General features: G+C 30.7%; 1 protein-coding gene across 2 annotated transcripts in view; it reads left to right on the top strand.

The window, feature by feature from the left end:
- Positions 1 to 27076, top strand: part of ADCY2 (adenylate cyclase 2) — a 596450-nt gene that overhangs the window by 450341 nt on the left and 119033 nt on the right. For both annotated transcript variants that reach the window (XM_051969830.1, XM_051969831.1), the window contains exons 8-14: positions 6688 to 6846; positions 7645 to 7777; positions 8854 to 9030; positions 10007 to 10050; positions 12799 to 12879; positions 21557 to 21626; positions 24705 to 24802. In XM_051969830.1, coding sequence (XP_051825790.1) covers positions 6688 to 6846; positions 7645 to 7777; positions 8854 to 9030; positions 10007 to 10050; positions 12799 to 12879; positions 21557 to 21626; positions 24705 to 24802 — 762 coding nt within the window. The remainder of the gene's footprint in view (positions 1 to 6687; positions 6847 to 7644; positions 7778 to 8853; positions 9031 to 10006; positions 10051 to 12798; positions 12880 to 21556; positions 21627 to 24704; positions 24803 to 27076) is intronic.

Raw genomic sequence — 27076 nt, forward strand, 5'->3', positions numbered from 1 at the left:
ACTGCACTGGACAGTTTTAAGTATATTTTTAAAGTTCAGCACTATTTGTGTTAATAACACGGCTAGAAAGAAAATGTGTTCAAGTATTAGAAAACGATTAAATAAATTAAAGTCTATTAACATGAGACGTTACTATGCCATGAAAAAATGAGTATGAAAAATTCAGAAAAACATGGGGAAAACATCATGAAGTGATGCAAAATGGAAAAAGTTGACCTAAAATAATTACTCATGTGATGACCATAGCAATGTAAATAAAACCAGCTTGGAGACACAACATTCAATGTTTTTACCATATTGTTTAAGTTTTTCTTTCCATTAACAATCCATAATCATTTCTTTTTCTCCTTAGGGAGTATACTTTGTAGAATGAATTTTTTCAGTGACTGTTGGGAAGGATCTTGGATCAAAATAAAATATCCTTTTTTAAGACACATGGAACATAGAACAAAAAAAACTAGAACCTTAGATTACTTCTAGATTATATCCCTCATGTTACATATGAAGGAAAATTTACCAGATTATTTCTATTTCAACACCTTTAGAAGCATAGCAGCAAGATCATGAGAATTTAAGTTAGAAGGAACATTAAAGATTCTCTCTAATTTAAAGCCCTCATTGGTCAAGTAAGAAAATCAAGGTCTACTCTGGGGTAGCTAGGTTTCATAGTGACTTAGGGTTAACTAGAGTTGGACTCAGTAAGAACTAAATTCAAATTCAGCCTCAGACATTTAATAGCTATGTGATCTTGGGCAAATAATGTAATCTTTTCTTCCCTAAATTTCCTCAACTAAAAAAGAGAGCTGTAACCCACTGGACTGTTAAAAGGATTAAATGAGAAAATATTTTTGTAAATTACTTAGCACATTGTTTGGCATATAGTAGGCACTATATAAATACTTATTATTATTATTATCATTATTATTAGGTTAGTTTACCCTTTGGTAGAAGGGGGCAAAATTTTACTTATTTATATGACTTAAAAATAGCAACTTATCATTTTTATATTGTGATATTTGAGCACCTAACATGCTCTTCCTCAAATATTTTCACTCAAAAATAGAAGTAATAATTATGTTTGTGCATACTAGTTCTCTACACTTTCCTGTTAATAATAAAATAAGCTTTGTGTGAAGATATGAGTGTATATATATACATATATATATAATATATGACAATACATATTTATAATACAATCACATATAAAGAGAGAGCAGGAAATAGCATAAAGTAAAATGAATAAAGGTTGAAAGATATTTATAAATAAGATTTTCTTTCAAATTTTAGAATGAGACAATATTAATATGGGAAAACAGAAACAGGTGATGGTTTCAGTCTAACAGCTAATTTCTCTAATCGAACACCACAGGGTTATAGGAGCGTTTCTTTTTAACTTAGTGTTTGTTCCCACAACTGGCTGTCAGGAATACTCAGTTCACCAGTATCAGAGGAGATATAAGAGGAGATGAAAAAAAACAAACAAACAAAAAAAAAAAAAAACCAAAGTGGGAAAAGAAAGAGCTAACTAGAGGAAGTAAGGGAATATTGACTCACTAATTCCTGTCACTAATAAGTGTCTGGAAACATCTAAATCCTTTATAAAATGGAATCCTTTAAATTCTTTGAGGTCAAAATTCTTGCTTTATCCAAAAAAAAATAATAATAATAATAAGTTTCTCGATCAAAATATTATGTTCCTAGGTTGAACTTGAAAAATGTTCTTCAGTCCCAAAATGAACTTTGTTATGGTTATTAGACTAGAAGTTGAAAGCAAAGTGAAGGAAAGAGAAAAAAACCTTTATTGCTAAAGGATTTTTTTTTCTCCTTTCAATCAAAATCTTTCCCAAAGGAAAAAATGTGCAGTTCTATATTATTTTTTCCTATCCCCTCCACTGGTTCTCCAAGGATAATTATATTAGCTATCTCTACATATTGATGAACTATCAGGAAATTAAACTAGAATCATTTTGTTATATCAAGAATTTTAGAAATATATTGCACAACACTGATTAGAAATCTTGATGGACCAATACAGTAAGAAAAATTGGAAAATATATTCAGGCTTCTTTTTCATTCGCTCATTAAGCCCAGTTGAAGAAAATTGTTTCTCTGTGCCATCAGAATACTTCAGGGTATTTCCTTACCTTTATTATCTGCCATGCTGCAAACTGATTAGGTGACATTAGGTGTGATGCAGTACTTTGTCCACTCTAGATTATTTACAGCAGACTTGGAAAAATTAAGGTCTTCTTATTGGTAAAAAAAAAAAAAAAAAAAGTAAAGAAATAGATCAGATACAAGAATTAGGGAATTTGCCTTATTTATATAAATAGTTTATGGATTACAAATATGTATATATTTTTATGTCTTGTTACTTTTCCAAAAAGATTGTGGACAGCTAGTTTATTAATATTTTTAAAACAAGAAAGATATTTTATATTATTATTGCAAATTTTAAACAAATCAACTTCAAGAATTTTTGATGTAGCAATTAGATTATTAATATAAGAAATCAAAATTATTGTTCCATTTAATCAAGGTCAGTCTATATAAAGGAATGAAATATTTGTGCAGCTGCTTTAAGAAGCTTGTGTGTAACTAAATTGACTAGTACATTTAATCAAAAGGATCAGTTCATTAGTCTTCTCTTGGCTATGAGCCTAATTTGGCTTTTTCTGGCAATATTTGGGTAACTGAAGTTCAGTGAATATTGCACTTTCTCACAAATATTAAAACATAAAGTACAAGTTAGACTCCTATGAAAAATCTTTAGGATAATTGCTTTATATCCCCAACCTTTCAAAAAGGAAGTCCAGGGAGTCTATTTTATGTGTCTAGCAGCAGGAGGGGAAATTTTTAGCTCAGTTTAATAACATTTTTAAAAGTTTTTGGTTTATCCTATGGTAACATAAACTGTCACTGTCTTCTCTTTATGCTACAACAATAAGCAGCTCCAAATTTCTTCATGTTTTCTCCTGAATTACAATTCTTTCATTATCTCTAGGCTTAAGATAACAACATGACTTCAGTGTGACCACATCTTTTCATATACTATTTTTGCATGTATTTTATATTTTTATTGAATTATAGCAAATAACCCATTCTTTTTTTTTCTTTCTTCTATGTTTTTGACTTACATTAACTGTTATTCAAAACAAAATGCCACAATGATTTTTTAAAATCAATCATTTAGAACAATGAACTTTAATATGTGTAATATGATATATTTACTACTATAAGAATTGAAGGCTGGACTTACAGTCAGGAAGATTGAAGTTCAAATTCCACATCAAACATTTACGTGTAACCCTGGACTAGTAATTTAACTTTTCAAGCTCCTTTTCTTATCTGTAAAATGGAGGTAATGATATCAGCTACTTCAAAGGATTGTTATGAGAACCAAAGGAGAAAACATGTAGAGTTGTTTTAAAAACTTTGAAGCACTATATAAATGCTAATCATTATTAATAGTAGTATTATCATGTAAAATACTGAAGCTTTTTAATGAGAATTATCTTTGATGTTGACAAAATAATACCTATTAACTAACTGTGTGATATTATGCAAGAAAGTTGGCTTTTATGTCTTTCTAAAAAGACAGGCAGCAAAAATAGAAGGATCCCTTGAGAAAATTTGGAAGTTTTGAAAGATTCAAATAGAATTCTTAAATTTCTAATACTCTGTCTTAAAACCCCAGAATGTATCCTAAAGAGCCGGCACTGAATCTCAACTATTTGGGGGGCTAAACCAAAGATTTTCTGGTAAATGTTTTAACAACTTGGTTTCCAGAAAAACTTAATCTGTGTTATTAACATTTTCTTCATCATGTTCTTCTTCAACAATATTATTGTAAATTCAATATTAATTTACAACAGTTTCTGATTTCCAAAGTGTTGCTAAACACACAGAAAATTTAACAATTGGCCAAAAAAAAAACTGATTTAAACTGGCTCCCTCCCACAATCTGGGATTTAATGCAAGAGTTTGGGGTCATCAAAGAGTCTAGGAAATGTAGAGCCAGATGAAACTGGGTTGACCAATAAATCCAAAAACTTCAATAGAAGCTTGAGTCTGACCCTATTGGTTTTTTTAAGCTGTTATTAAGGAACTAAATTTGGAAAGATAAATAAATTAAAGAAAATGTCCATCATTATCAAATTATTACAAATAAGGAGGAAGGGAGAGCATTTATTAAGTATCTATAATCCAGGGACTATACTAAATATTTTCTAACATCTCATTTCTTCTGATCTAATCAAATGTACTCCATAAGGCTCTAGAAAGAAACACAAAAGGGGAAAAAAATGCATTCTCATATACTACATTAAAACATTGAAGATGTGAAATAAGAGATTATTAAAAATAAAATAAAACCACTGGAAGAAATAATTTTAAGGACAATAAATTGCCAAGAGGAAAGAGTGGCAACCCATTCAAAAATGAACTCCTAGAAAAGTAGGCAATAACAGAAAAAGACTTCATGAGATAGCAAAATATATTAGAAAAATAGAAGAAAATTTAGGATATCTTATATGAAAAATAACTAACCTGGATAAAAAGATTGAATAGATATAATTTTAAAATACCTGCACTCATTGAAAATGATGATTTTTTTTCAAAAAGCTTGAATGTTATTTCTAAAAATCATAAAGTAAAATTGCTTAGCTATATCAGAACTAAAGGACCAAGCAAAGATAGAAAGAATACACAGATTATTTTCTAAAAATAATCTCTTTACCATCAACCCACCCACCACCCTCCTCCCCCCCAAAAATCCAACACTTTATGGATGACATAACCAGAAATTAGAACTTTATTATCAACTAAAAAATAGTGTAAGCATACACAAAATAGTCATAATCTGGATCGCGTAAAATCTGACAGCTGGTACTAAAATAAATATCTTTTATTACAATATTCCAAAAAGCAAATGTTATAAATTTATAATCCAGAATAACTTAATTCTGTAAAACCAATATAATCCTATGGATTGCATGGGGAAGAGGCAAAATTACCCACTAATTCAGTGGCTTTCAAACTTTTTCATCTCAGAATTCCTTTGAATAAAAAGTTGAATTAAAATCAAAAAGTACAAATAGATTTTTTTTATTTCTGTGGGTTATATCTGTCACCTTTTACTCTACTTGAGATTAAAACCCTTTAAAAAATAATTCATTTAAAAATAACAATTGAAAACTCATTAAATACTAATATAAATAACTTTTTTTTTAATTTATATTTTCCAAAACAAAAAATTGTGAGAATGGCAGTGTTTTGAATAGTTTTTAGTGTCTAAATTAACATAGGGTTCTCTCTCATATCTGTCTCTGAATTCAATCTTTAAAAATACATTGTTGGAGGGGGCAGCTAGATAGTACAGTGGATAGAGCACCAGCCTTGAAATCAGGAGGACCTGAGTTCAAATCTAGTCTCAGACACTTAACACTTCCTGGCTGTGTGACCCTGGGCAAGTCACTTAACCCCAATTGCCTCAGCAAATTTAAAAAAGGAAAAAAAATACATTGTTGGAGTATTGAAGAATATGGTTTAACCATATGAAAAAAATTTGAACTCACAGAGATATATAATTGTACAAGATTTGATTAGACAAATATGTTAGTATTTATATGAAAATAGTTTTTGTCTTAGAGATCCTAGATGTCGTTGGACTACTCTGAGAATTGCTGAGAAAAGAGGATCATAGAAGCAATTCAGATGAATTACCAGAACTAAATAGGAATTTTGAAATTAAAACACACACACACACACACACACACACACACACACACACACACACACAAATCCAGAGAAGCCTAGAAAGAAATGAGAAAGAAAAAATGATTTCCGGGTAGTGTGAATTGACCCAGAGGCAAGTGAGCAATACCATGAAAACAAATTATACAACAATGTTATAAAGAAAAACAATTTAGAGAATTTTTTTTTAAATTGATCACATAAATGACTAATAATGCCTCCAAAGGATCTATGATGAAGTGTTTGTAATGAGGGGAGAAGGGAACATGTTAGAGTTGGCAAAAATGATGTTATAATAAAGCATCTTTTTAATTAATTAAATTTTTAATTAAAGTATTTAAATGTACAAAAGAAAATAAGAGAAGTTCAGAAGAAAAGGCAGACAAGTAAAACAATTTTGAAAGTTATATTTAGAATCTATTTAATTAAAAGAACTAGAAGTATGAAATGGAAATATGCAGTTTCATTTAAATCTTCTATTTATATTCAGCATATGATTGATTACTTTGGTTAATCAAACTATTTTGAATCCTCTCTCCTCATACTTCTTTTATACAGAATGATCACTGCCTAATCAAGCAGTGATCATTTTTTTATCAAGATACTTCACAAATTAATATGGGTACTATAATTTTTTGCTCTGCCCTTCCTTAGAGTCCCTAGTCCTTGCCTTTCAGTTAACTTCTGTTCTAGGGAGGAATATAATATGTCTATTTTGTTGGCTCTTAGCAGCTGTCTTATACAATATAAGCTATTTGATGACAACATTACTTTTAAAATACATGATATGATAGAATGTGAGCTGACTTGGTTATAATTGGGGGTTGAGGAAAGAAAAAAACTATTTTATCCATTTTATATATTTTTCCTTCTTTTTAGAAAAGTAAGAGATGCAATTTTACCCATTTTCTATGTTTTTTTCCTCCTTTTTAGGAAAGTAAGAGATGCAACTGGAGTTGATATCAATATGCGTGTGGGAGTACACTCTGGAAATGTCCTCTGTGGTGTGATTGGTTTGCAGAAGTGGCAGTATGATGTCTGGTCTCATGATGTTACACTAGCAAATCACATGGAAGCTGGAGGTGTTCCAGGGTATGGCAAATTGAGTTCAATCCTTAAGTCATCACTTTATTTATTTATTTGTTTGTTTGTTTTGCTGAGGCAACTGGGGTTAAGTGATTTGCCCAGGGTCACACATCTAAGAAGTGTAAATGTCTGAGATCAGATTTGAAATCAGGTCTTCCTGACTTCAGGGCTGGTGCTCTATCCACTCCACCACCTAGCTACTCCTTTAAGTCATCACTCTTGATTTGGTTCTTATTTGACAAAATCTTTATCCCCAACACATATTTACAAGTTATTAAATTGATGCTAATTATTAGATTTGATGACCTACTTGGTTTAATTATTCATCCTTTATTGAAAAAACTCACATGGATAAAAATTTAAATTTGATTCCCAATCTTTTAATATCATTTTCCCCAAGATAAGTCTTTGATTAACCTATTGAAAAGGGAAGAGGGGAGGATGCTACATAGTTCTATGCACTTCCTATATAAATCTTTTACATAAGCTTCATCAAATATGCTTGCCTGAATTTGAATTGGATGTAACAATTTCTTTTAGTCCATGAAAAGATCCAAATTAAATCCCTTGACTTTCTATGTGCCACAGAATATTAGACATTGCTGTTCCTGAAATAGACATTACAAGTTGTTAAACATTGGACATACCTTGCCTTTCACTCATATTCATTTCTTAACTATATGTATAATTTTCCTTACACCATTAAAATAGGAAAATTCTTGTCAAAGTAAGCATTATTTTATAGTGTAAAACACCAAGATAATTTTTATATTGCTCTGATCAGGTTTTAAAATATAATTGCAGGCGTGTTCACATTACTTCAGTTACCTTAGAGCACTTGAATGGAGCTTACAAAGTAGAAGAAGGAGATGGAGATATAAGGGACCCATATCTGAAGGAACATTATGTCAAAACTTATTTTGTGATCAATCCCAAGGTCAGTATTGATATGAAAAGTTGTGGATGATTTTGAAACAGTTATTTCTGATTTAAAAGTCAGAAAAAATAGAAATGTAACAATTTCAATAATTTTGTAAGTTTTATATTCCAGCTGTAAAGTCCTGGGATTATAAAAGTCTCTCAACAAATATTTCTGGATTTAATTCAATAGTTCATCTTTATCTGCCTACAATTTTAACTATTCTAAATTTTTACAAAATTATGTTTATTTTTCTAACTACATTAGTGGGGTGAATTGCTTTGGAGTCACTACATACAAGCAAAATCAACAGGACTAACTTGAAATTGTTATTGAGTTTCTGTAAGTCTATACCTATGTGATGGTTTTAAACCATCTGTTGGTCAAGCGTTATTAATTAAATAATTGTAAGTACAATGTATGTTAATGAATAAGGATGCCTTTAATACAACTGTTCATCAATCAATCCTTATTAATTATCTACTATATGCAAAACACTGGATACAATGACAGATACAACATAGGCCTTGTTCAAAAGAAGCTTAATGGGCAAATGTATTTGTAAACCAATAATTGTAATACAAAAGAGAACATGCTCAATTTTAAAATGGCGAAGTTGTTTTTTGTCAAGTCTTTTAAAAATCAAGAGTATTTCAGAAATGGTCATGCCAAATTGACTAAAATATTATTATTAGTAGTAGTAGTATTTTGGTCCTTGAAAGCATAATTTTTACTTTCCTTTACCTAAAATGTTTAACTTCCTAAAGATTCTAGATAAGTTATATTTTACTATAGATGATTGTTTAAAGCAATAGTCTGAGTAAACTGAGTAGAAGTAGATTTATTTAAGTAGGATTTTCTGAAGATATGTTTTCCACTGGCTTTTAAGAGATATATTGCATAATATAAAAGATGTATAGATATAAATTAGGAAAGAAGATGGATAAATAAATTTTATTAAGTAAGAAATAATTTATTAAGAAATTAATATACACGCAATATATGTATACATATATGCATACATACTATGATACATAAATTAATCTAATGCTTCAAATGTGTAATGTGTCTGCTACTTTATTTTTTGCAATCAGGGAGAAAGACGAAGTCCTCAGCACCTCTTTAGACCAAGGCATACATTAGATGGAGCCAAAATGAGAGCATCTGTCCGCATGACCCGGTATTTGGAGTCCTGGGGAGCAGCCAAGCCCTTTGCACATTTACATCACAGGGACAGCATGACAACAGAAAATGGCAAGATCAGTACCACAGTATGGGCTTTTTTATGTCACTTAAAGTAGCATAATTATGAGAGGAAAATATATTTTCTCAATATTAAATGTTCCACCTTTCTTCGACATATTAACTATAGTCCATGTTAAAACATTTTCAGTTTCCTTTTCCAAAGAGATCATTATAGATGGATAGATGGATAGATGTGAATTAACATCAATTCCTGAATTCTGTGTTACATAAGAGCAGTATGCTCCTTGTACTGTTATTTCTTTGATTAATCTGTGGAATTAGATAATCAGTTTCTATTGAGTGACTGAGTCTGCCAACTTTGGTTTCATAAGAAATTACAAGGTTTTACTCATGAGACACTCTTTCTTGTATGGCACAGATCTAACAAGAAATTGTCATATTCCCTTATCCCACTTGGTCCTACTCATGTTATGCTCTGAATCTCATCTATATTCTATCATTCCATGGGCCTTGTTTGTTTTGATCTTGAAGTCTTGTTGAAGTGTTTTGTAATCAACAACCCTTGTTGTTAAACCTGTTCTTTGGTAAATTTTCAAAATATATTATGTATTCATGTTTTATGTTTGAAAAGTATTTTCATTTTAAACAAGATCCTTTAAATATCTGTCTAGCCCCAAACCTAATCAAAATTCCAATCAGATATAATCTGACCATCACTATAAAAACCAATTGCTTGGGACCAAACCTAAAAATACTTAAATGAAATGTAAAAAGTTGTAAAACCATCCTATTTGTAATGATCCAGATAATTGCAATTCTATAGAAAAAACATATAATTCACTGCATTTTTATTTGACTATCATGGTTCCATATAGACAGTTTTGAAGGATGAGAGTCTAATTGTCTATAAGAATTATTTTTCAGCTACCTAAAATTTTCATTGTAAAAGCAGATGGCTGTGTGGTGTATATGTTGTTGTTGTTTCATAAATTATCTTGTAATTCATAATCTGACTAGTACATATTCTTTTTTTTTCTCTAGGATGTTCCAATGGGTCAGCATCACTTTCAGCACCGCACATTAAGGTATAACTTATGGTATTAGATGAATATACATGTATTGCTCTCATATCTCTGGAAAGTATAATCTATCATTATTTTTAAAAAGCTTGTTCCTTTTTTAAAAATGAGCCTTTTATATTGCTTTCAGTTCTCAAAATGAAACAACATAATTTAATATCATTTGAATAAAGAAATAAAATTAATAATACATGATTACAAAAACTCCATGGAATATACAAATTGTGTTGCTGAATAGAATTATCTTATAGTGAACTTGTGACTAATACATACATTTCTTCCTTCTAAGATTTTCAGATATTAACTCCAGTTTATCCTATGTGTATATATGTAAATAAATACACATGCACACATAACATATAACATATAATATAAACAATACATGCAATATAAATGTACAATGTACATATATGTGTACCATATATAAGTATGTGGGTATATGTATGTATATGTGTATATGTAAAGAAAGGCATAAAAAATGGGGGTAGGGAAAGAAAAAATAAACATAATTATATGTTGTCTTCCCCTTTGGATCATGACCTTCTTCAAGGAACAAGGACTTTTTTTGCCTTTCTTTGCCCAGCATTTAGCACATTATGTCAAAATAATAGGCATTAAATGAATGATTATTGCTTAGTTAGCTTTTAGCTAAAGAATCTTCTGATGAAGCAGAACTGAATCCATTCTCCTTGAATTTTCTCTCATAAAATGTAAAATCCTTTAAGGCAAGTAATAATTCATTTTCATCTTTGTATCTCCAGAGGTTGGTACAATGCCTAATACCTTTCTCAACATCACTATCTTATCATCAGACCCTTTCTTTCTCTAAATACTGTTTACTTTCATGCTTTTTTTTTGTTTTAATTGATAGTTGAAAATAAATGCTATTTGTTTATGTGGATGTGTACACATTTCTGTGTATATATTTTATTTAGATGGGTAGGATATATCTAGGCATGAAAGAAAATCCTTCATTCTTAATTGGTGATTGTCAATTAAAAAGTAGAGTCAAAACATCAATTTTTCCCCATTTTGTCATCTAATGATGCAAATAAAGTACAAATGCTTCCATTATGGAAAAACATACATACATACATACATACATACACATATATATATGAGAATAACACATAGAATCATATTAGTATCATACCATGTAGAAAATTAATTATAATCATTGCTTTTTTAATGGGACATTTGCCAGCATATGGAAATAAAACTAACCAGAAAAACTAACTGAAACAGAAACTTGAGAAATTGTTATCCTAAAGAAAAACTAGGTAGTGAAGAACAAAAATGGTATTCTCTAAGATTATTGAAATAAATGATGAAAGCAAATTGATAAAGTAAATAAGTAAATATTTCATAAGTAAATAAAACTTTTTATTCATTTAATTAATAGTAATGTTTGAAAGCTATAAATACTGGTAAATTTTATATTAGTATATAAAACTGCAATATAAATTTTTATTCTAAGCTTAAAAGTTGTTTCTTTTTATTTTATGACAAAGAGGTATATCCATTCAGTAATGAAATTTTTAATCAAGTTAAAGAGAATCAGGACATTTATTTTCAGAGTTATCACTAGAGTCCTCATTAATATTGTCATTCAGTGTATGTAAAAGTTAAGACATGCCAACGAAAACTCTGCTTTTTAAAAGCATTCAACTGGGGTCTTTAGCTTAATTCAAAAGAGCAATTCCAAAGTCCCAGTTTTCCTGCTGTGAATTATTCACTTAATAGTTGTCAATTAATACTTCTCAACTGCTATAGTTATTAAATTTTAATGTGTTGAATGTTTCAATGTACTTATAAAAACATGTTATGGTCATAACATACTTCCAAGTATAGTCTATAAATAGGAAACTATTTCTGAATAGACCTAAAAGAAAAGTTTTCTTAGACCATTTGAAATTCATGTTGCTGGTTTTGGGGGGAAATTGGTTTGTATTTATTTTTTTCATCAATATAGAAAATTCCCACTGTCTATTAAAGATAGTTGTTTGGGAAATTAACTGATTTATCCATGGTATTAAAGCTAGTATCAGAGGCAGAGTTTGAGACTAAGTTTTCCTAACTCCAAAACTAACTAATCCTCTCTCCATCATGTACCTCTTAGGTTAAGATTGAATATAAATAAAATAAGAAATTATGTAATCTCTCTGAAAATTGAAGCATTGAATACTGAATAAGACTAGCCAGTCAAATTCACCCAAGTTTTTGAGGTTTCTAAGTAATGATTCATAGGAAAATTAGATTTCTCTTTATCAAATAAAATCATTGTATCAATTCCTTCAATGAAGGAAATATAGAGCTTTTATTAAAGTGGGTTCTAATATATAATCTAAACCTATTTGTACATTTTTTGCAAACCTTCCAAAGTATTATCTTTTAGTTTTGTTATTTAATACATAATGTCACTAATTGTTAAGTCTGAAATTGGGGTATATACTTAGATCAATTATTTATTATTGTTCAGTGGTTTTTAGTTATGTCCAATTTTTTGCAATCCCATTTGTATTATTTTTGGGGAAAAAAAAGGTATGGAGTGGTTTACCAATTTTCTTCTCTATGAAGACTAAGCCATCCACTAAATTCAATAAACCTTGATGTTTGGTATTGTGTTAATAAAACAGCCTAATATCAGAAACATTTCTTCATGAAACTGAACAAGTGTTTTGGCACCATGTGTACAAAGACAGGTTAGTTATTCTTAAACATTTATTCCTTAATGATGCTTTTATTTTCCTTTAGAACCAAATCACAGAAGAAAAGATTTGAAGAAGAACTGAATGAAAGGATGATTCAAGCAATTGATGGAATCAATGCTCAAAAGTATGTTGCCATATTTTAAGAATTGAGAATTATTGCTCATCTTCCTTTCCCATCCCTGTTTTTCTTTTGCAAACAGAAATCATATGCTTTTGTCTTTTTATTTCTGTTGCTATTTTAAAAATATTTTCATTTGTCCATTCATCATCATCCCTTGGGTATATTTGTCTTATATAATTATACTTTGTGTGTCCCATGTCCTAAACTTCTTGCCTAAAAAAATTTCTTATATTTTGTTCTTTAGTGTATCAATTTCTTTTTTACAAAATGTGCTTTGTTGTGCATCACTGATAAGAAATAACAAAAGTCAAGAAGGAATATTATCATGTTGATAGTGATTATTTGAAAAGCTAAAAGTGATATGCATTTGAGATCATATGGTTTATGTACATATTCATATAGGAGATAATGTAGGCCTCAGTAGCTAAATGCAAGCCTTTCTATTTATGAATTGCCTGTTCAGAACCTAAAGAAAGGAGCAATCTTAGAGAAGAGAAAAGAAGACAAGAAAAATTATTAGCTATACATGTGGAAATTGAACTGGATTGGCAGAAATAAATTGAGATGGCTTTGGGAGGGAGTAAAAGCAAATTTTACTATATATAACAACTTATCAAAAATTGACTTGTCCTGCTAAATCTTATTACTGCCCTACTAATCAATAAAGAAGCTATGCATTTTCCCAGGATGGAAAGAATAATGTGTGACTCCAAGAGCTTAACTAACTTTTTGGTTTTTTGTTCAGATGTTCAGTTATATCCAACATTTCCTGACCTCATGTATTAACAGCCCACCAAGTCCTCCACTCTATTCCACCATCTCCTGAAGTCTATTCAACCTCAAGTCCATCACTTTCATGACATTATCTATCTATCTCACTTCCTGTTGTCCTCTTGTTCTTTTACTTTCAAACTTTATCAATATCAGAGACTCTTCCAAATTCTTTCTTATTATTATGTGGCGAAAGTGTTTAAGATTCAGTTTCAGTATTTGACTATTTAGTGAATAATATGGATCAATTTCTTAAAATATTGATTAATTTGATATCTTTGTTAATCAAGGGACTCTCAAAAGTCTTCTCCAGTACACAGTTCAAAAGTTTCACTTCTATGACAACCCAATTTACTTTTGGTCCAACTGTCACAGACAAATACTATTACTGGGGCAAAAAAACATAGTTTTGACTATACAGACTTCTGTTAGCAAGGTGATGGCTCTGCTTTAGTATACTGACTAGATTTTCCATAGCTTTCCTTTTAAGAAGCAAGCATTTTTTAAACTTTATGGCTGCATTTACTATTTACAGGGATCTTAAAGCCCAAGAATATATAATCTGTTTCCATTTCTTTTCCTTCTGTTTGTCAGGAAATGATGAACCAATTGCCAAGATCTTAATTTTTTGATGTTAAACTTCAGCCCAACTTTTGCACCTCTTCTTTTACTTTCATCAAGAGACTTCTTAATACTTCTTTACTTTTTACATCAGAGTAGCAGAATATCAGATTATTGGTATTTCTACCAACAACCTTAGTTTTGGTTTCTGATTCATCCAGTCTGTCATTTCACATGATGTACTATGCATATAAGTTAAATAAATTAGATAACAATATGCAGCCATGCTTTATTCTTTTTTTTTTTTTGATTTTAAACCAATTGGTAGTTTTGTGTTTGGTTCTTACTGTTGTTTCTTGGTCCATATAAAGATTCAGTAATCTGAACATTCTTTGATATTTCTCTTCTTTAAGCTTGGAATGTAAACTAATCTTTTCCAATCCAGTAACAATTGTTGAGTTTTCCAAATTTTCTGACATACTGAGTGCATTACTTTAACAATATGTTTTAGGATTTCAAATAGCTCATTTGGAATTCTGTAATTTCCTCTACTCTTATTGAGACCAATGCTTCTGAAGGCCTATTTGACTTCATTTTCCAGGATTTCTGACTGAATCAGTAATAGCTAATATTATTTGCAGCATTAACTTTTAATATAAAGATCAATTCAGCACAAGACAATTCTCAATGCTAATACAGTCTTTATTATATAATAATTTTCAAGTTAGTTGATATCAGAAAAATGTGAAGGAAAAATGAAGTATTGTCTATGTTCAAAATTGTAATAAAAAGGCTTTAAAACTCATAGAATTCAGAAGTGAGTGAATGTACCAGCTTATACAATTGCTCTCTATATTTTTTTTAAGTTTCTTAATTGCCCCCAAAGTTGAAAAATACATAATTCTTATAAAAGACATGCATATGATATGGGAGTAAGAATTTAGTCAATGAATCATTAGTAATAATAGTTACTACCAAGTATGGTAGAAAATGAAATGAAACATCAGAAAAAATATGAATGTCTCCAATTTCACTGGCTGATTTCTTGATGATAAAAGTATAAATCAAAACTACATAGGCAGAATAAATATGTTTTTTTCAGAATAAATATGTTAATAAAGACAATACAACCATCTACTTTTTTAAACTTTTTGAGTGTTGATACCAATAACTGTAATTAGAAAATGAGATAAATAGATATGCCTTAGTTAATATGATTTGCTTTGTTTTGTGGTTATTGCTTTCAAAGTCTGTTAGCTTTTTTTCCATTTAATACGCTAATGCATGTCAGTTGATATTTGCAAGTTACAATATGTTCTTATTCTATAATGAATATTCAATGTTAGAATACATGTTTATGTTGTAATTTCCCAATTAACTTCCACAAATCAAATAGAAAAACAGACAACAAATAGGCATCAAATAAGAAAAGAGAAAGCAATAAAATAGAATCTTTTGTGGGTGTTTCTCAAATTAGATTCAATTACATTCTGTTATTGCTTGAAGAATTTTAACCTCCCTTGTCCCTTTTATATAACTGTTCTGATTTTACTTGTATTTTTTCATCTGGAAATTCATGAATATCTTTTTTCAATGAGACCCTTATGCTATGTGTATAGAACATCAAAGCAGCTGCTTAAAAAGAAAGAAAGTATGTTATCCAGATGCTTTATCTATATAATACAAAAATTAAATCTTTTCAAGCACACTTTGTTAGACCGCACATATTACTGATGCCACATATTCTATTGCTATAATTATTTACAGTGGGTTTTGGTGGAAAGTTGGGGAAGATATACCTTAGATTGATGTCAGCAGATTAAGTCTGAAATAGATTATCCTTGAAGTCAAATCGATAGTTTGCTACCAAAAAAGATCAGGACATGATTTGAAAGGGGTTTATGTCACCACAAGGGTATTTTTTTTTTAAGATTCAGGGGGAGGGGGGCAGCTAGTTGGTGTAAGTGCATAGAGTATTAGTCCTGAAGTCAGGAGGACCTGAGTTCAAATTTTATCTCAGAAACTTAGCACTTCCTGGTTGTGTGACTCTGGGCAAATCATTTAACCCAAATTGCTTCAGGAAAAATAAAAAGAAGAAGATTCAGTGGAAAAAGCTAAGTGATCTGAATTCAAATCTGGCAGCAGACACTTAACACTTACTAGTTGTGTGGCCCTAATTGTGACTAGTTGTGTGACAAGACACTTAACCCTAATTGCTTCTAAACTCTCAAAAGCAAGATTCTATGCAAAATTTTACCCTAATTATAGTCATGTATACAGTTTCTTTCATGGGTTGCTGGCCATCACTATAAGCAACCTTTCTCAATTCCTAGAGACAATATAGAGCAGTATTTATCTCATTTGAAATAATGCATTTTTTTAGATAACTGAAAATATAATAGGAAAAAGTTAGCATGAGTAGATATGGAATAGCATTTGTTGATGTGAGATGAAAAGAATAAGTAATTATTCGGTAGGCATTTTTTAAAAAAATGTACTTAAAAGCATTTCAAACCCTAGTGCTATTTGCATATGTTATTAATGTTACTCATAAAGGTTTTATAGTGAAGAAAAATTACACATATCTATTGGTACTTATTAACCAATTAGCAAAACTTTATTAAGCACCTACTATGTTCCAGCCACTGCCCTCCTGATCACCTTATCCTGACAAAGTGATTTGCTCCTAATCATTTGAAGAAAGGACTTCATAAATTTATGAGAATATCCTTCAAAGTCCTCATAATTCCAGACTCCCCCACCCCCCAGTAAGAATTTCCTTTGTATATTTGGTTTGGTTCAGATGTTATTCCTTGCTTTGAGGGATCATGTCTTTTTCTCCATTTCTGCCCTAAATTCTATTGCCAGGCTAGAGAATAAGGAACAGAGGGATAGGTCCACCATAAAAAGATACTATATTTAGGGGACTGTACAGAATTCCACTATGTCTAAAAGAAATAATATAGTATCCAGCTGGGGTCTTTTCTAACTAACTAAAAGTCAGTCATGGAAGAAACCTAAAGCTAGTGAATTGGAGATGGGACCAAAATATTTTTGAATCAAGTTCCAAGGAAACTACAGTTAAGAGTTAAGGGAGTCAGAAGGTGAATAATAAGGAATAAAAAGGAGTAGAAGAAGAGAGATAGTAAGACTGAAATAACCAAAAATTCCAGGAAAATGAAATCCCAGACATTGAACATAAACAGATAAGTCAACAAAGAAATCATGAAGAACAGATAGAAATGAGACTTCAAATTCTAGTAAGCAAGCTGAAGCATCTATGAATAAATACTGAAAAGTTAAGAAAATTTTTTCAACATTTCATGAGACATAGGACACTGCAAAAACCAAGAAAAACATGGAACTACAATGTGCTTTTCCTAAATGGCTTAAAAATGATGATTATAAGTGCAGAATTTATATCCAACATAGCAAAAATAATGAGGAGAATAGAATATCTCAAATCTGCAATGACAAGCCTTAACAAAAAAATGAAAGAGAAAACAATACATTGGGAATGGAAATAAATAAATGTGAAGGACATTCTAGAAGAGAAGCAAATAAACAATAACATTATGTAAGCAAAACATACTGTTTTCTCTCTTTGTCGTTGTCTCAAAGACAAGATGAACAGAAACAATTTAAGGATCATAAGTCTCCCAGGAGAATACAATAGTGCAAGAAAATAATCTAAACACCATTATGAAGGAAATAATATAAGAGAAGTATCAGAATTTCTGAAAATAAAATTTCAGTGGAAAGAATTTACAGATACCAAGGGGGGAAACTATAAATACCAAAGCACACAGTGGTTAAATCTAACAATTCAATTAAAAAACAATAAGTTCTATAAACCATAGAGAATAATCATCAAATAATATAAAACCACACTGCACCCACTGGCAAAAGAAAGAAATGTAATAATATATTACAAAGAGAAATGAAACTCAGGATACAACTTAAGATAACCTACTCTACAGATCTGAGCCTAACCATACAGAAAAAAAAGATGGATGACTCAATTAAAAATAAAGAGTTTAAAACATTTTTAGAAAGAAAACCAAAACTGAAGAGATTATTTGCTTCTCAGACACCCCAGATAGTGGAAATAAAGGAGGAGTGAATAAATAAAATCAGCAAATACTGCAATAAGAATAAAGTTTCAATAGACAAATAAGTAAGAACTTCTTTCTAAATGTACCCAAGGAGATGGATGAAGGCAGAAATCTGGTAGAAATTAACATTGAAGATTTGAACAGGAGATATTATGGACAAAACCTGGTGACATTCTGCTTGTAAGTTTTTTTTTTTTTTTCTGTAAGACTTTATTAAAATATGGAAGGATACATGATAGGGGAGAAGAGGAGTGGGGAAATAAAGGGATGATATGCTAGGGTCAAATCAAGGACTAGGAATGAGGGGAAAGTGACCTCCATGGTCTCAAAAAAAGAAAAGCTTACAGAGAAATAAGGAGAAGGAAATATTGAAAAAATGGGGGAATGAAGAAGGCTTTACTTTGGAAGTGGGAAGGGATTCTGCTGATAAATGCTTTTATGTGTGAAGGAAGATGAGGATTTTACATTGGATGTGACCTAAGCTATTTGGTACTTGAAAAATCTACTTGTTCTTGGAGGGAGAAAATTGGAACTCTTTGAGGCAACTGACATTTGAAGGAGTAGAAGAGCATGTACTGAGGAACATTTCCGGGCAGATATAGGGGGCAGGAAGGATCAACAAAAGAGGGCAAAAATAGGTGGCGGGGGGGGGGGGGGGAGGGGGAAATATGAGGTGTTACCATAAGACAATGTTGAACTCTCTGACATCTAAAATATTTGGAATTATTCCAACACAGAAGTATAGTAGAAAAGGGAAATTCAAAGCTTAGTAAGCCCTATAAGGAAGTAGTAGAAAGTGGATAAAGGGGAGAACTTGGAATGGATAACTTGGAATCTTTAGAGTCATAAATCTGAGAAGCAGGTCTAGAATAAATAGAAAGAGAAAATTAATAAGCAAAGGAGTACTAAAAAGGGAGTGGGTAAGAAATGTAATTTTATAATATCTTAAGCTGAATTTTTTATAGACATCTTAAGCTGATCCTGACCAAAACTTAACCCCAAAGCTATCTTTTCTTTCTAACTTTCCTATAACTGTCTGTGTACCAACATCCTCCTAGTCATTCAGACTCACAAACTATCATTTCCAAGTGCTCATTTCTTTCATACATACCCTCCATATCTAAGTTGTTACCTCCATTTATGATTTTTCCTTTCATAGCTTACTTCATGCTTTATACTTTAGTGGGCATATATGCCCATATCTCTCCTCCAATGTTACTTATCACCCTAGTGCAGTCCTTGTAACAGTTAAAATTAAGGTGAACTGAGATACAAAGTTTCAAATATTAGTAAAGCACAAATTTACCAATAAGTAGGATTTCAGTTTCCTCAGCAAAATTAAGATGCCAAGTGAGGGAAACAGCTCTCTTTTATAGTTTTGGGGAATACAGAACAAAGAATAAGACTTCATAGGTAAGCCAACAAGTTATGATTGGTTATAAGAGCTTACCATCATAAAAATCAATATGATTGGTTATGGAGGGAAGAGAGGGGACAATAGGGTTGATTGGAAATTGGGAATGAGTGTCTGGCAACAATCCCATCCATCCTTCCTGTAACTAAGAAATATTGTTTGAATGCCCCTGAAAGGTTACATATAATGGACTAGACTTTGGATAACAAATCAGACATTCTTGACACAATAATAGAACACTGATAAGAATAATAATGATCTAGTCTTCATATATCTGTCACTCAGATCTTCCAAACCTTATGTCTGATCATATCACCCTTTGTTCCTATCCTATACTACCCTAGAGGCTCCCTATTTCGTTTAAGATCAGATATGAAATACTCCATTTTGTTTTCAAAGCCCTATATATCTTGGCCCCTTCCTTCCTGGGCAGGCTTCTTACAATGCATTCCCCTCAATGAATTCTGTGAACTCCTTATTCTGTCCTCCTCAATGTTGTCCATTTTCTACTTCAAAGTTTCTTCATTGACCATCTCCCATATTTAAAACTATCTCATCTCCATCTCTTAGCTTTCTTGGATTCCTTCAAGTTTCACCTAAAGTTCCATCTTCTGTAAGAAATTATTCTCATTTCCCCTCAATCTGAAATTTTCCCTCTGTTGATTAGCAATAAGGTGTTCCAGCTATATCATGTTTGACCATAGTAGTCTATATATTGTTTCCCTCATCAGACTATGAGCTCTAGAGCAGTTTTCTGTTTTTCTTTCTGTTTTCTTATTTACTTTATGTCTCCAGAGCTTAGCAAATAAAGAGAAGGACTAAATGAAATGAAAGTAAGGAGGGAAGATATTGAAGAATTGTGGAATGGACCAAAAAGTCAAAGAAATTGAAGGTGTAATGTTGATTTGATGAATAAAAAAGGCCATTTAGACTCAGTCTCAAAATACAAGAGAGAATGTAAGGTCTAGTAAGTCTTGAAGCATAGTTTGAGGCCAAATTATGAAGGATATTAAAAGCTAATCTGAGGAGTTTATAGGTTGTTCTAGAAATAGAAAACAAATGAAACTGATTTAATAGTGGAGTGCCATGGTCATGTCTGTTCTTAGGAAAAACACTTCAGCATTAGTATGTTGGATGGTCTGGAGCAGTGAGAAACTTGAGGTAGAGAGTTTAATTAGAAGATTGTTGCAATAATCTAATGGAGAGGTAATAATACACTAGACTGAAATGGTATTTGAGGAAAGAAAATGAGTGTGTTGTGGAGGTAGAAACAGAACCTAAAAGCTATGTATGTTAACTAGGAGACATACTTTTGTTGTTCTGTAATGAGTACACTGGGGAATCATTATGTGCTAAAGAGAATAGAGTATTTTTTCAAGAATCCAGAGATATCCTTCATGAGAGAGCAGTTTTTTGTAATTTCAATATAGCATCAATAATGAAAATGAGAATAAGAGATTCAAATATTTTTAATGAACACTCCATCTCCTCTATCAAATTTTGGCTCTGTGTGTGTGTGTGTGTGTGTGTGTGTGTGTGTGTGTATTTATTTATGTAGGGCATGTGCTGGTAAGTAGGTAAATAAGAATATAACATTGGCAGAACCTCATTAGAGTCTCAGGATTTTATATCCAAAGCAATTATTCCATTCAGTCTTTTTCTCTATTTCTAGCTTGCTCACATTTTATCATTTTTTTTAAGATTGAGGAATGGAATATGAAATTATTTGGTTCTTTTTTAAACAGAAATAATTTTTATAGATGCTTTAATGGCAATTTTGGTTTATTACAGTCTGTCTTTTTTGTTATTTTATTTTCAGGCAGTGGCTTAAATCTGAAGACATTCAAAGAATTTCTCTGCTTTTCTATAACAAAACCTTAGAGAAAGAAGTAAGCTATTTTCACTTTAAACCCAACTGTTTTTTTCTGAAATGCTAAAGTCATTTTTAAAAGTCTTTCCGAGGTTTCTTTTCAAGTTATTTGCATGTGGCCTTAAAACTATAGCTAAATATGTCAGAATCATTCCTGGCTTTTCCTTTCATTCCTCCATGAATGTATTTTTGTTACCATAGGAAACCTGATTTCTTTTGCTTTGCATGCCACAATCCATTCTATATTCATTACACATCTTACAAAAATGATGTTGGCAGCAGATGTTTCATATACTTGCATTAAGCTAATGGACTAAGGGCATATATATATATCTATATATATATATATAGATATATATATATGAATGATATTTTTTTTATTTTCTTAGGAAAAAATTAAAATATAGCATCAACTTCTTGGTGATACATTTGTAGTGTGCTTTAAGAGGAAAATATCATTGAACTTAACACATGTTCACTATTTGGGGGAAAAAATGTTGTTTATATCCAACATCTTTCTTAAAGAGATTTAGAAACTGGATATTTTAAAACTTTGTTGAGTGTTATTGACTTCTAGTTGTGACCTACAAATAAACAGGTGAAATTTTCTTTATCTTTTTATATGCCAAAATTAAATAGCATCGCTTATGAATATATATGTAATAGCCAGCTGAACATTGAACTAGAGCATGGGGAGGAGAAATCTTTCCTAGTTAAACTTTATTTCATTTTGTCTCCTATTATATTTTGTTTCTTGCTGACCTAAAAAAAGGGGTAATAGCAAATCATTATTTTCATCCTTAAACCATTTGATTATAGCCTTGAGTCACAAGACAAAAAAAAAAAAAAAGTACAAAGTTCAAAAAAAAAAGATATAAAACTCTAATGTAGCAAAACATGCATTGAATTGAAAATTCACCTGAAATAATTATCTTTTGTTACATCATAGACATTGGCCCATATTTGGTATGGAATATCAACTTCTCTGTCAAAATGTTTTCACAAGAAAAATAGCCCTGTGTCTTTGTGGCCAGGAAAATCATTTTGTACACTTCTAATTACTGTGTTTTAACTTTTGATAATTTATAATATTGTTCTATATTTTTGTTCTTGCAATTTAATTGAGTAGTGTTAGCTTTCAAATAGTTGCAATGTAAATCAATCAGGTTGGAGGGTGGGGAGGGAGTTCCTTAAAGATAATACTAATAATACAGTTCTTTTCCACTTTGGTACACAGTAACATTTTAAAAATTATATTAACAAGCATTTTACTGCTAATTCCTATGGATATTTCTGTAAAAACTATTTAAGAATTTAAACAGATTAAAGTATAAATTCTTGTATATGGATTAATCATATTTAAATAATTATGCTAATATAGATCATTTATTAGCCCACAAATTCTTCTGGACTTTCAATGACATATTTCATTAAAATGTGTTAATAACACGTGTCTAATATATACCTCTATATGTACCATCACATTAAGATTCTGAAGCTTTGGAAATCCTCAGGGAAGAATGCAGCATTTAATGTCTCTTATTCTATTTCTAAGCACTCTAAGAGTTAGTAATGATGATGTTTAAAAATAACAGTAAGCATTTATATAGAGACTTTTTTTTTTTTTTGCTGAGGCAATTGGGGTTAAGTGACTTGCCTAGGATCACACAGCTAGGCAGTATTTATTAAGTGTCTGAGGCCAGGTTTGAACTCAGATCCTCCTGACTTCAGGGCCAGATGCTCTATCCACTGCACCGCATAGCTGCCTCTTATTTGAGATTTTTAAAGAAGCTTTAAAAGTATTTTGCATATATTACCTCATTTGTGCCTCATCAAACCTTGATTATTATAAAAACACAAAAAATATTGAGACAAGGCTTTACTAGCTTTCCCCAAATCAATTACTCTTATATATCCATATACATTTCATAAGCTATTTATGTAGAATGTTGAAAAAGGAATATGTAGATGTTTCAAATTATCTTTTGAAATGCAAGATAGTAAGGTGTCCATGAGTCTAGTTGTTAGTGAATATTGAAAGAATGTCACAAAGATATTTCTTATCCTTTTTATTCTAGAGAACATATATATCAGTATTTTAACTCTCATACCCTTATGCATAGCATAAACAGCACTAAAAAGCATGCCCTTCCAGATAATGTTAAAAGCAGTATGAATGCCCTGCTGAGGGGACTAAAGTAACTAGAATTCCAAGGGCAATAACATAGATGTGAATAAATTAAGTATATCATTTCACATCTTTATGAGTAAGAAGATTCATCAAATCAAAGTATATAGTAAATCTCTGTTTCTTAAACTATATTGGCTATCTCAGTACAGAAAACAGTGATTCTTATTCTTAGAAGGAACACTTTTCCTAATTGAATCCAATCTACAAAGTGACATTAAGAGATATTCAGAGAAGAATATTTTTATGTCTTTTTTTCTGAATGAGTGATTTCACTAGTGTAAAAAACTTTCAGTATAAAAAGTTCCCATGTAAAGACTTATGATTTTATAATATTGACTTATTCACCAAGAGATTAAATGACTTTTGAGGATGATATATCAACTATATGTTAAGGAAAGTAGTTGAACCTAGTTTTCCTATTTCCAATCCATGACATCATATATCCTCTAAGGATGTGTTTATTTCCTAAACAGTATACCAAATTCAAAAAGTTTGTATAGTCAGGTTTTGTGTAGTAAATTTACAAAGTAATTTGACATTTTGTGAATGATTTGAATCTTTTCAGTTAACTTATTGTCCCCTAAGATCTTTTCATTTTCTCAGGAAGTTCTTTACTCTTTTCCCCCCAAAGACATAAAGAAAGGACTTTAAATAGCTATAGAAAGCAGTATTAAGGCTCTCTGACAGCTCTCTGTTACATTGTATAAAGGGAAAAAATGAGCATGACAGAGTTAGACTTCAGATAACTGATGTTAATTGATACTGTGGTGAACACTGTAGTTATTTTTTTTTTTGTCATTTGGTATTCAAATCAGTGAAGTGTGTTCTAAGTACAAATTAGGCTGATGGATTTTTATATTTCTCTCTTAAGAAACTAATTAGATTTCTATTTGTTTTATTTTCTAGTACAGAGCAACCACATTACCTGCATTCAAGTATTATGTGACTTGTGCTTGCCTCATCTTCTTTGGCATTTTTATTGTTCAGATATTAGTATTACCAAAGTAAGTATATGTGATTTTTTAAAATTAAAAACTGTGTCTCTTTTACACTGAACTTTTATGGACAATTGTGGGACCCAGATTGTATTTGACAGCAGAAACATTTTATAATAATGCAGTCAAATGACTACTTTAAAATCATCATTTAAGATTCATTTAAAAATCTTGATATTAAAGCCCCTGTAGTAAAGAAGGCATAGAATGAAATCCATTTCTTTAGTTTCTGAGCATATTTTTAAGAGTTCAGTCATCTCTTTTGAGGACCTATTGCTGGAGGGTCAACTCCAGAAAAAAAATCCTAGTTAGCTTATTGTCTATTGAGTTTAACCACTTCATTTTTCATTTTAAGTGACTTGTCTAATGTCACATAGTGAGTAAATTCTTGAGGCTAGATCTGAAGTTGGGCCTTCTTGACTCTATGCCTAATGTTATATCCTCTAATTCACCTAGAAGCACAGCTAAGTAAATATAGAAACAGAAAAATCTAAATCTTTAGATTTAGAAAAATCTAAAATGTTTTTTAGAATAGACATATTCTACTATAATAAAGGAAGAAAACTTATCCTGGTCACTTTCCTTCTCATTCATCAACAAGAGGAAATATCTAGAATTATCAGGATATTCTATATGAATTTTGGATATACCCTGGAAGAAAGAAGAGTCACATATTCCCAGAACATTTTGCTTTATAAACAATTTCAGCATCTGGTATTAACTATGGTCATTTTGTTAGTAAGAGTTCTTTGTTCAATGTAGTCAATCTTGCACTCTTTTCTTATATCTTTTTTACCTATATAGATCTTTGTTTTGAAAAGCAAAGCAAATTGCAAGTCAAATTAAATTTATTGATATAGTCAATGGTAAATATGTAATATGTACTTCTGAGATTCTGTTTCATTTGATTTCAGGCAAATATTAAACTGTCTTGGAAGTTCTTTGTTTCATTCTTCTTTTCAGTGGGATCTTTCCCCCTTTTTTCCTGAACCATCTCTGAAACTAATAAATGGATGAAAAAGCATTTGTTATATCTCTAGATTTGATTAAGTGCTAGTAATAAAAATGCAAAAAGTAAAATTTCCCTTCGTGGTACTTACCTTTTAAAAGGAGAGACGCTATATATACAGGGAGCATTTTGTTCAGTAGAGTGAATTGATCCATAAAGCAATTAAATGGCATATTAATTCCAAAAGAAACAAACAAAAAAGAAAGGAAAAGAAGAGAGAGAGGAAGGGAACGAGAGAAGAAACCTGTTAAATGAAGTTATTCTTTAATGATAAAATTTTCATTACTGACAGTTCTCTGGAGGCAATATTTGTGAATAGGGGTAACTTCTTAGAACTTAGTAAAACAATCTTTTTATATGTCTGCTTAACTCTGTAGGCTAGTCCTGATTTTAATATTTGTATGTATGTACAACATATAGTGTTTGGAGCCTCTTCTTTTTTTTTCAATTCTTATGTTTGTTTCTTATCAAAAATGAAAGTCATTAATGAATGGGAATTACATGAAAAAAGCAAAAAATTTCTTCTAAGTATGAATCTAGTGTTAAATTTTAAATAGCTTCACTTTTTTTTCCTATATGCCAAGCTAGATGAATTATCTGAACCTATGCATGGGTTATCACAAAAATAATTATGATTCATATATATTGATTAAATTTTATTAAATCTTGTGTATTTCATAAATTCAGGGCAATTATATTTACTTCTGAAAAATTGGCATATACTATTGTCCTCAGAGAAATGCATTGGTAATTAATAAACACTTCATTTCACTTTGATTTTTTTTTCCTATTTTCAACCCAACCTATAAGTGGCTCTTTTTATTTGGGTATTCTTCAGGTTCTGGTTGGACTAAATGGCTTCTGAGGACTCTTCCAGCTTTGGGATCCTGTGGTATTTTGTGTTATCACTTCAAATATCTTACTACCCTGACTATAATACCCCATGCTAGAAAGGTGGAAGGATCCTAAATTTTCACTTCTAGAAGGGCACAATTATTTTCTTATAGAGTTGAGTAATAGCTAAAACGATCCTTTAGTATTTGTCACTTATTTATATTTGGTGGAACCAAGTTTGAATAGTAGTGATAGACAAGAATAAGTTTAAAAGTACAGCTTGCAATCTCAGTAGAAATTAAGAATTGGACACAATAATATTTGGAAAAGAACTTTCCAAGGTATCTTATCAGATTCAATATGTGTCTCTGGAGTTTTCTTGCAGTATAAATACCCTATAGTTGTAATTGAAAATTTAATCAAACTTTAATACACTCCTT

The sequence above is a fragment of the Antechinus flavipes genome, chromosome 1, assembly GCF_016432865.1.
Source record: "Antechinus flavipes isolate AdamAnt ecotype Samford, QLD, Australia chromosome 1, AdamAnt_v2, whole genome shotgun sequence".
In the NCBI taxonomy this organism is placed as follows: domain Eukaryota; kingdom Metazoa; phylum Chordata; class Mammalia; order Dasyuromorphia; family Dasyuridae; genus Antechinus; species Antechinus flavipes.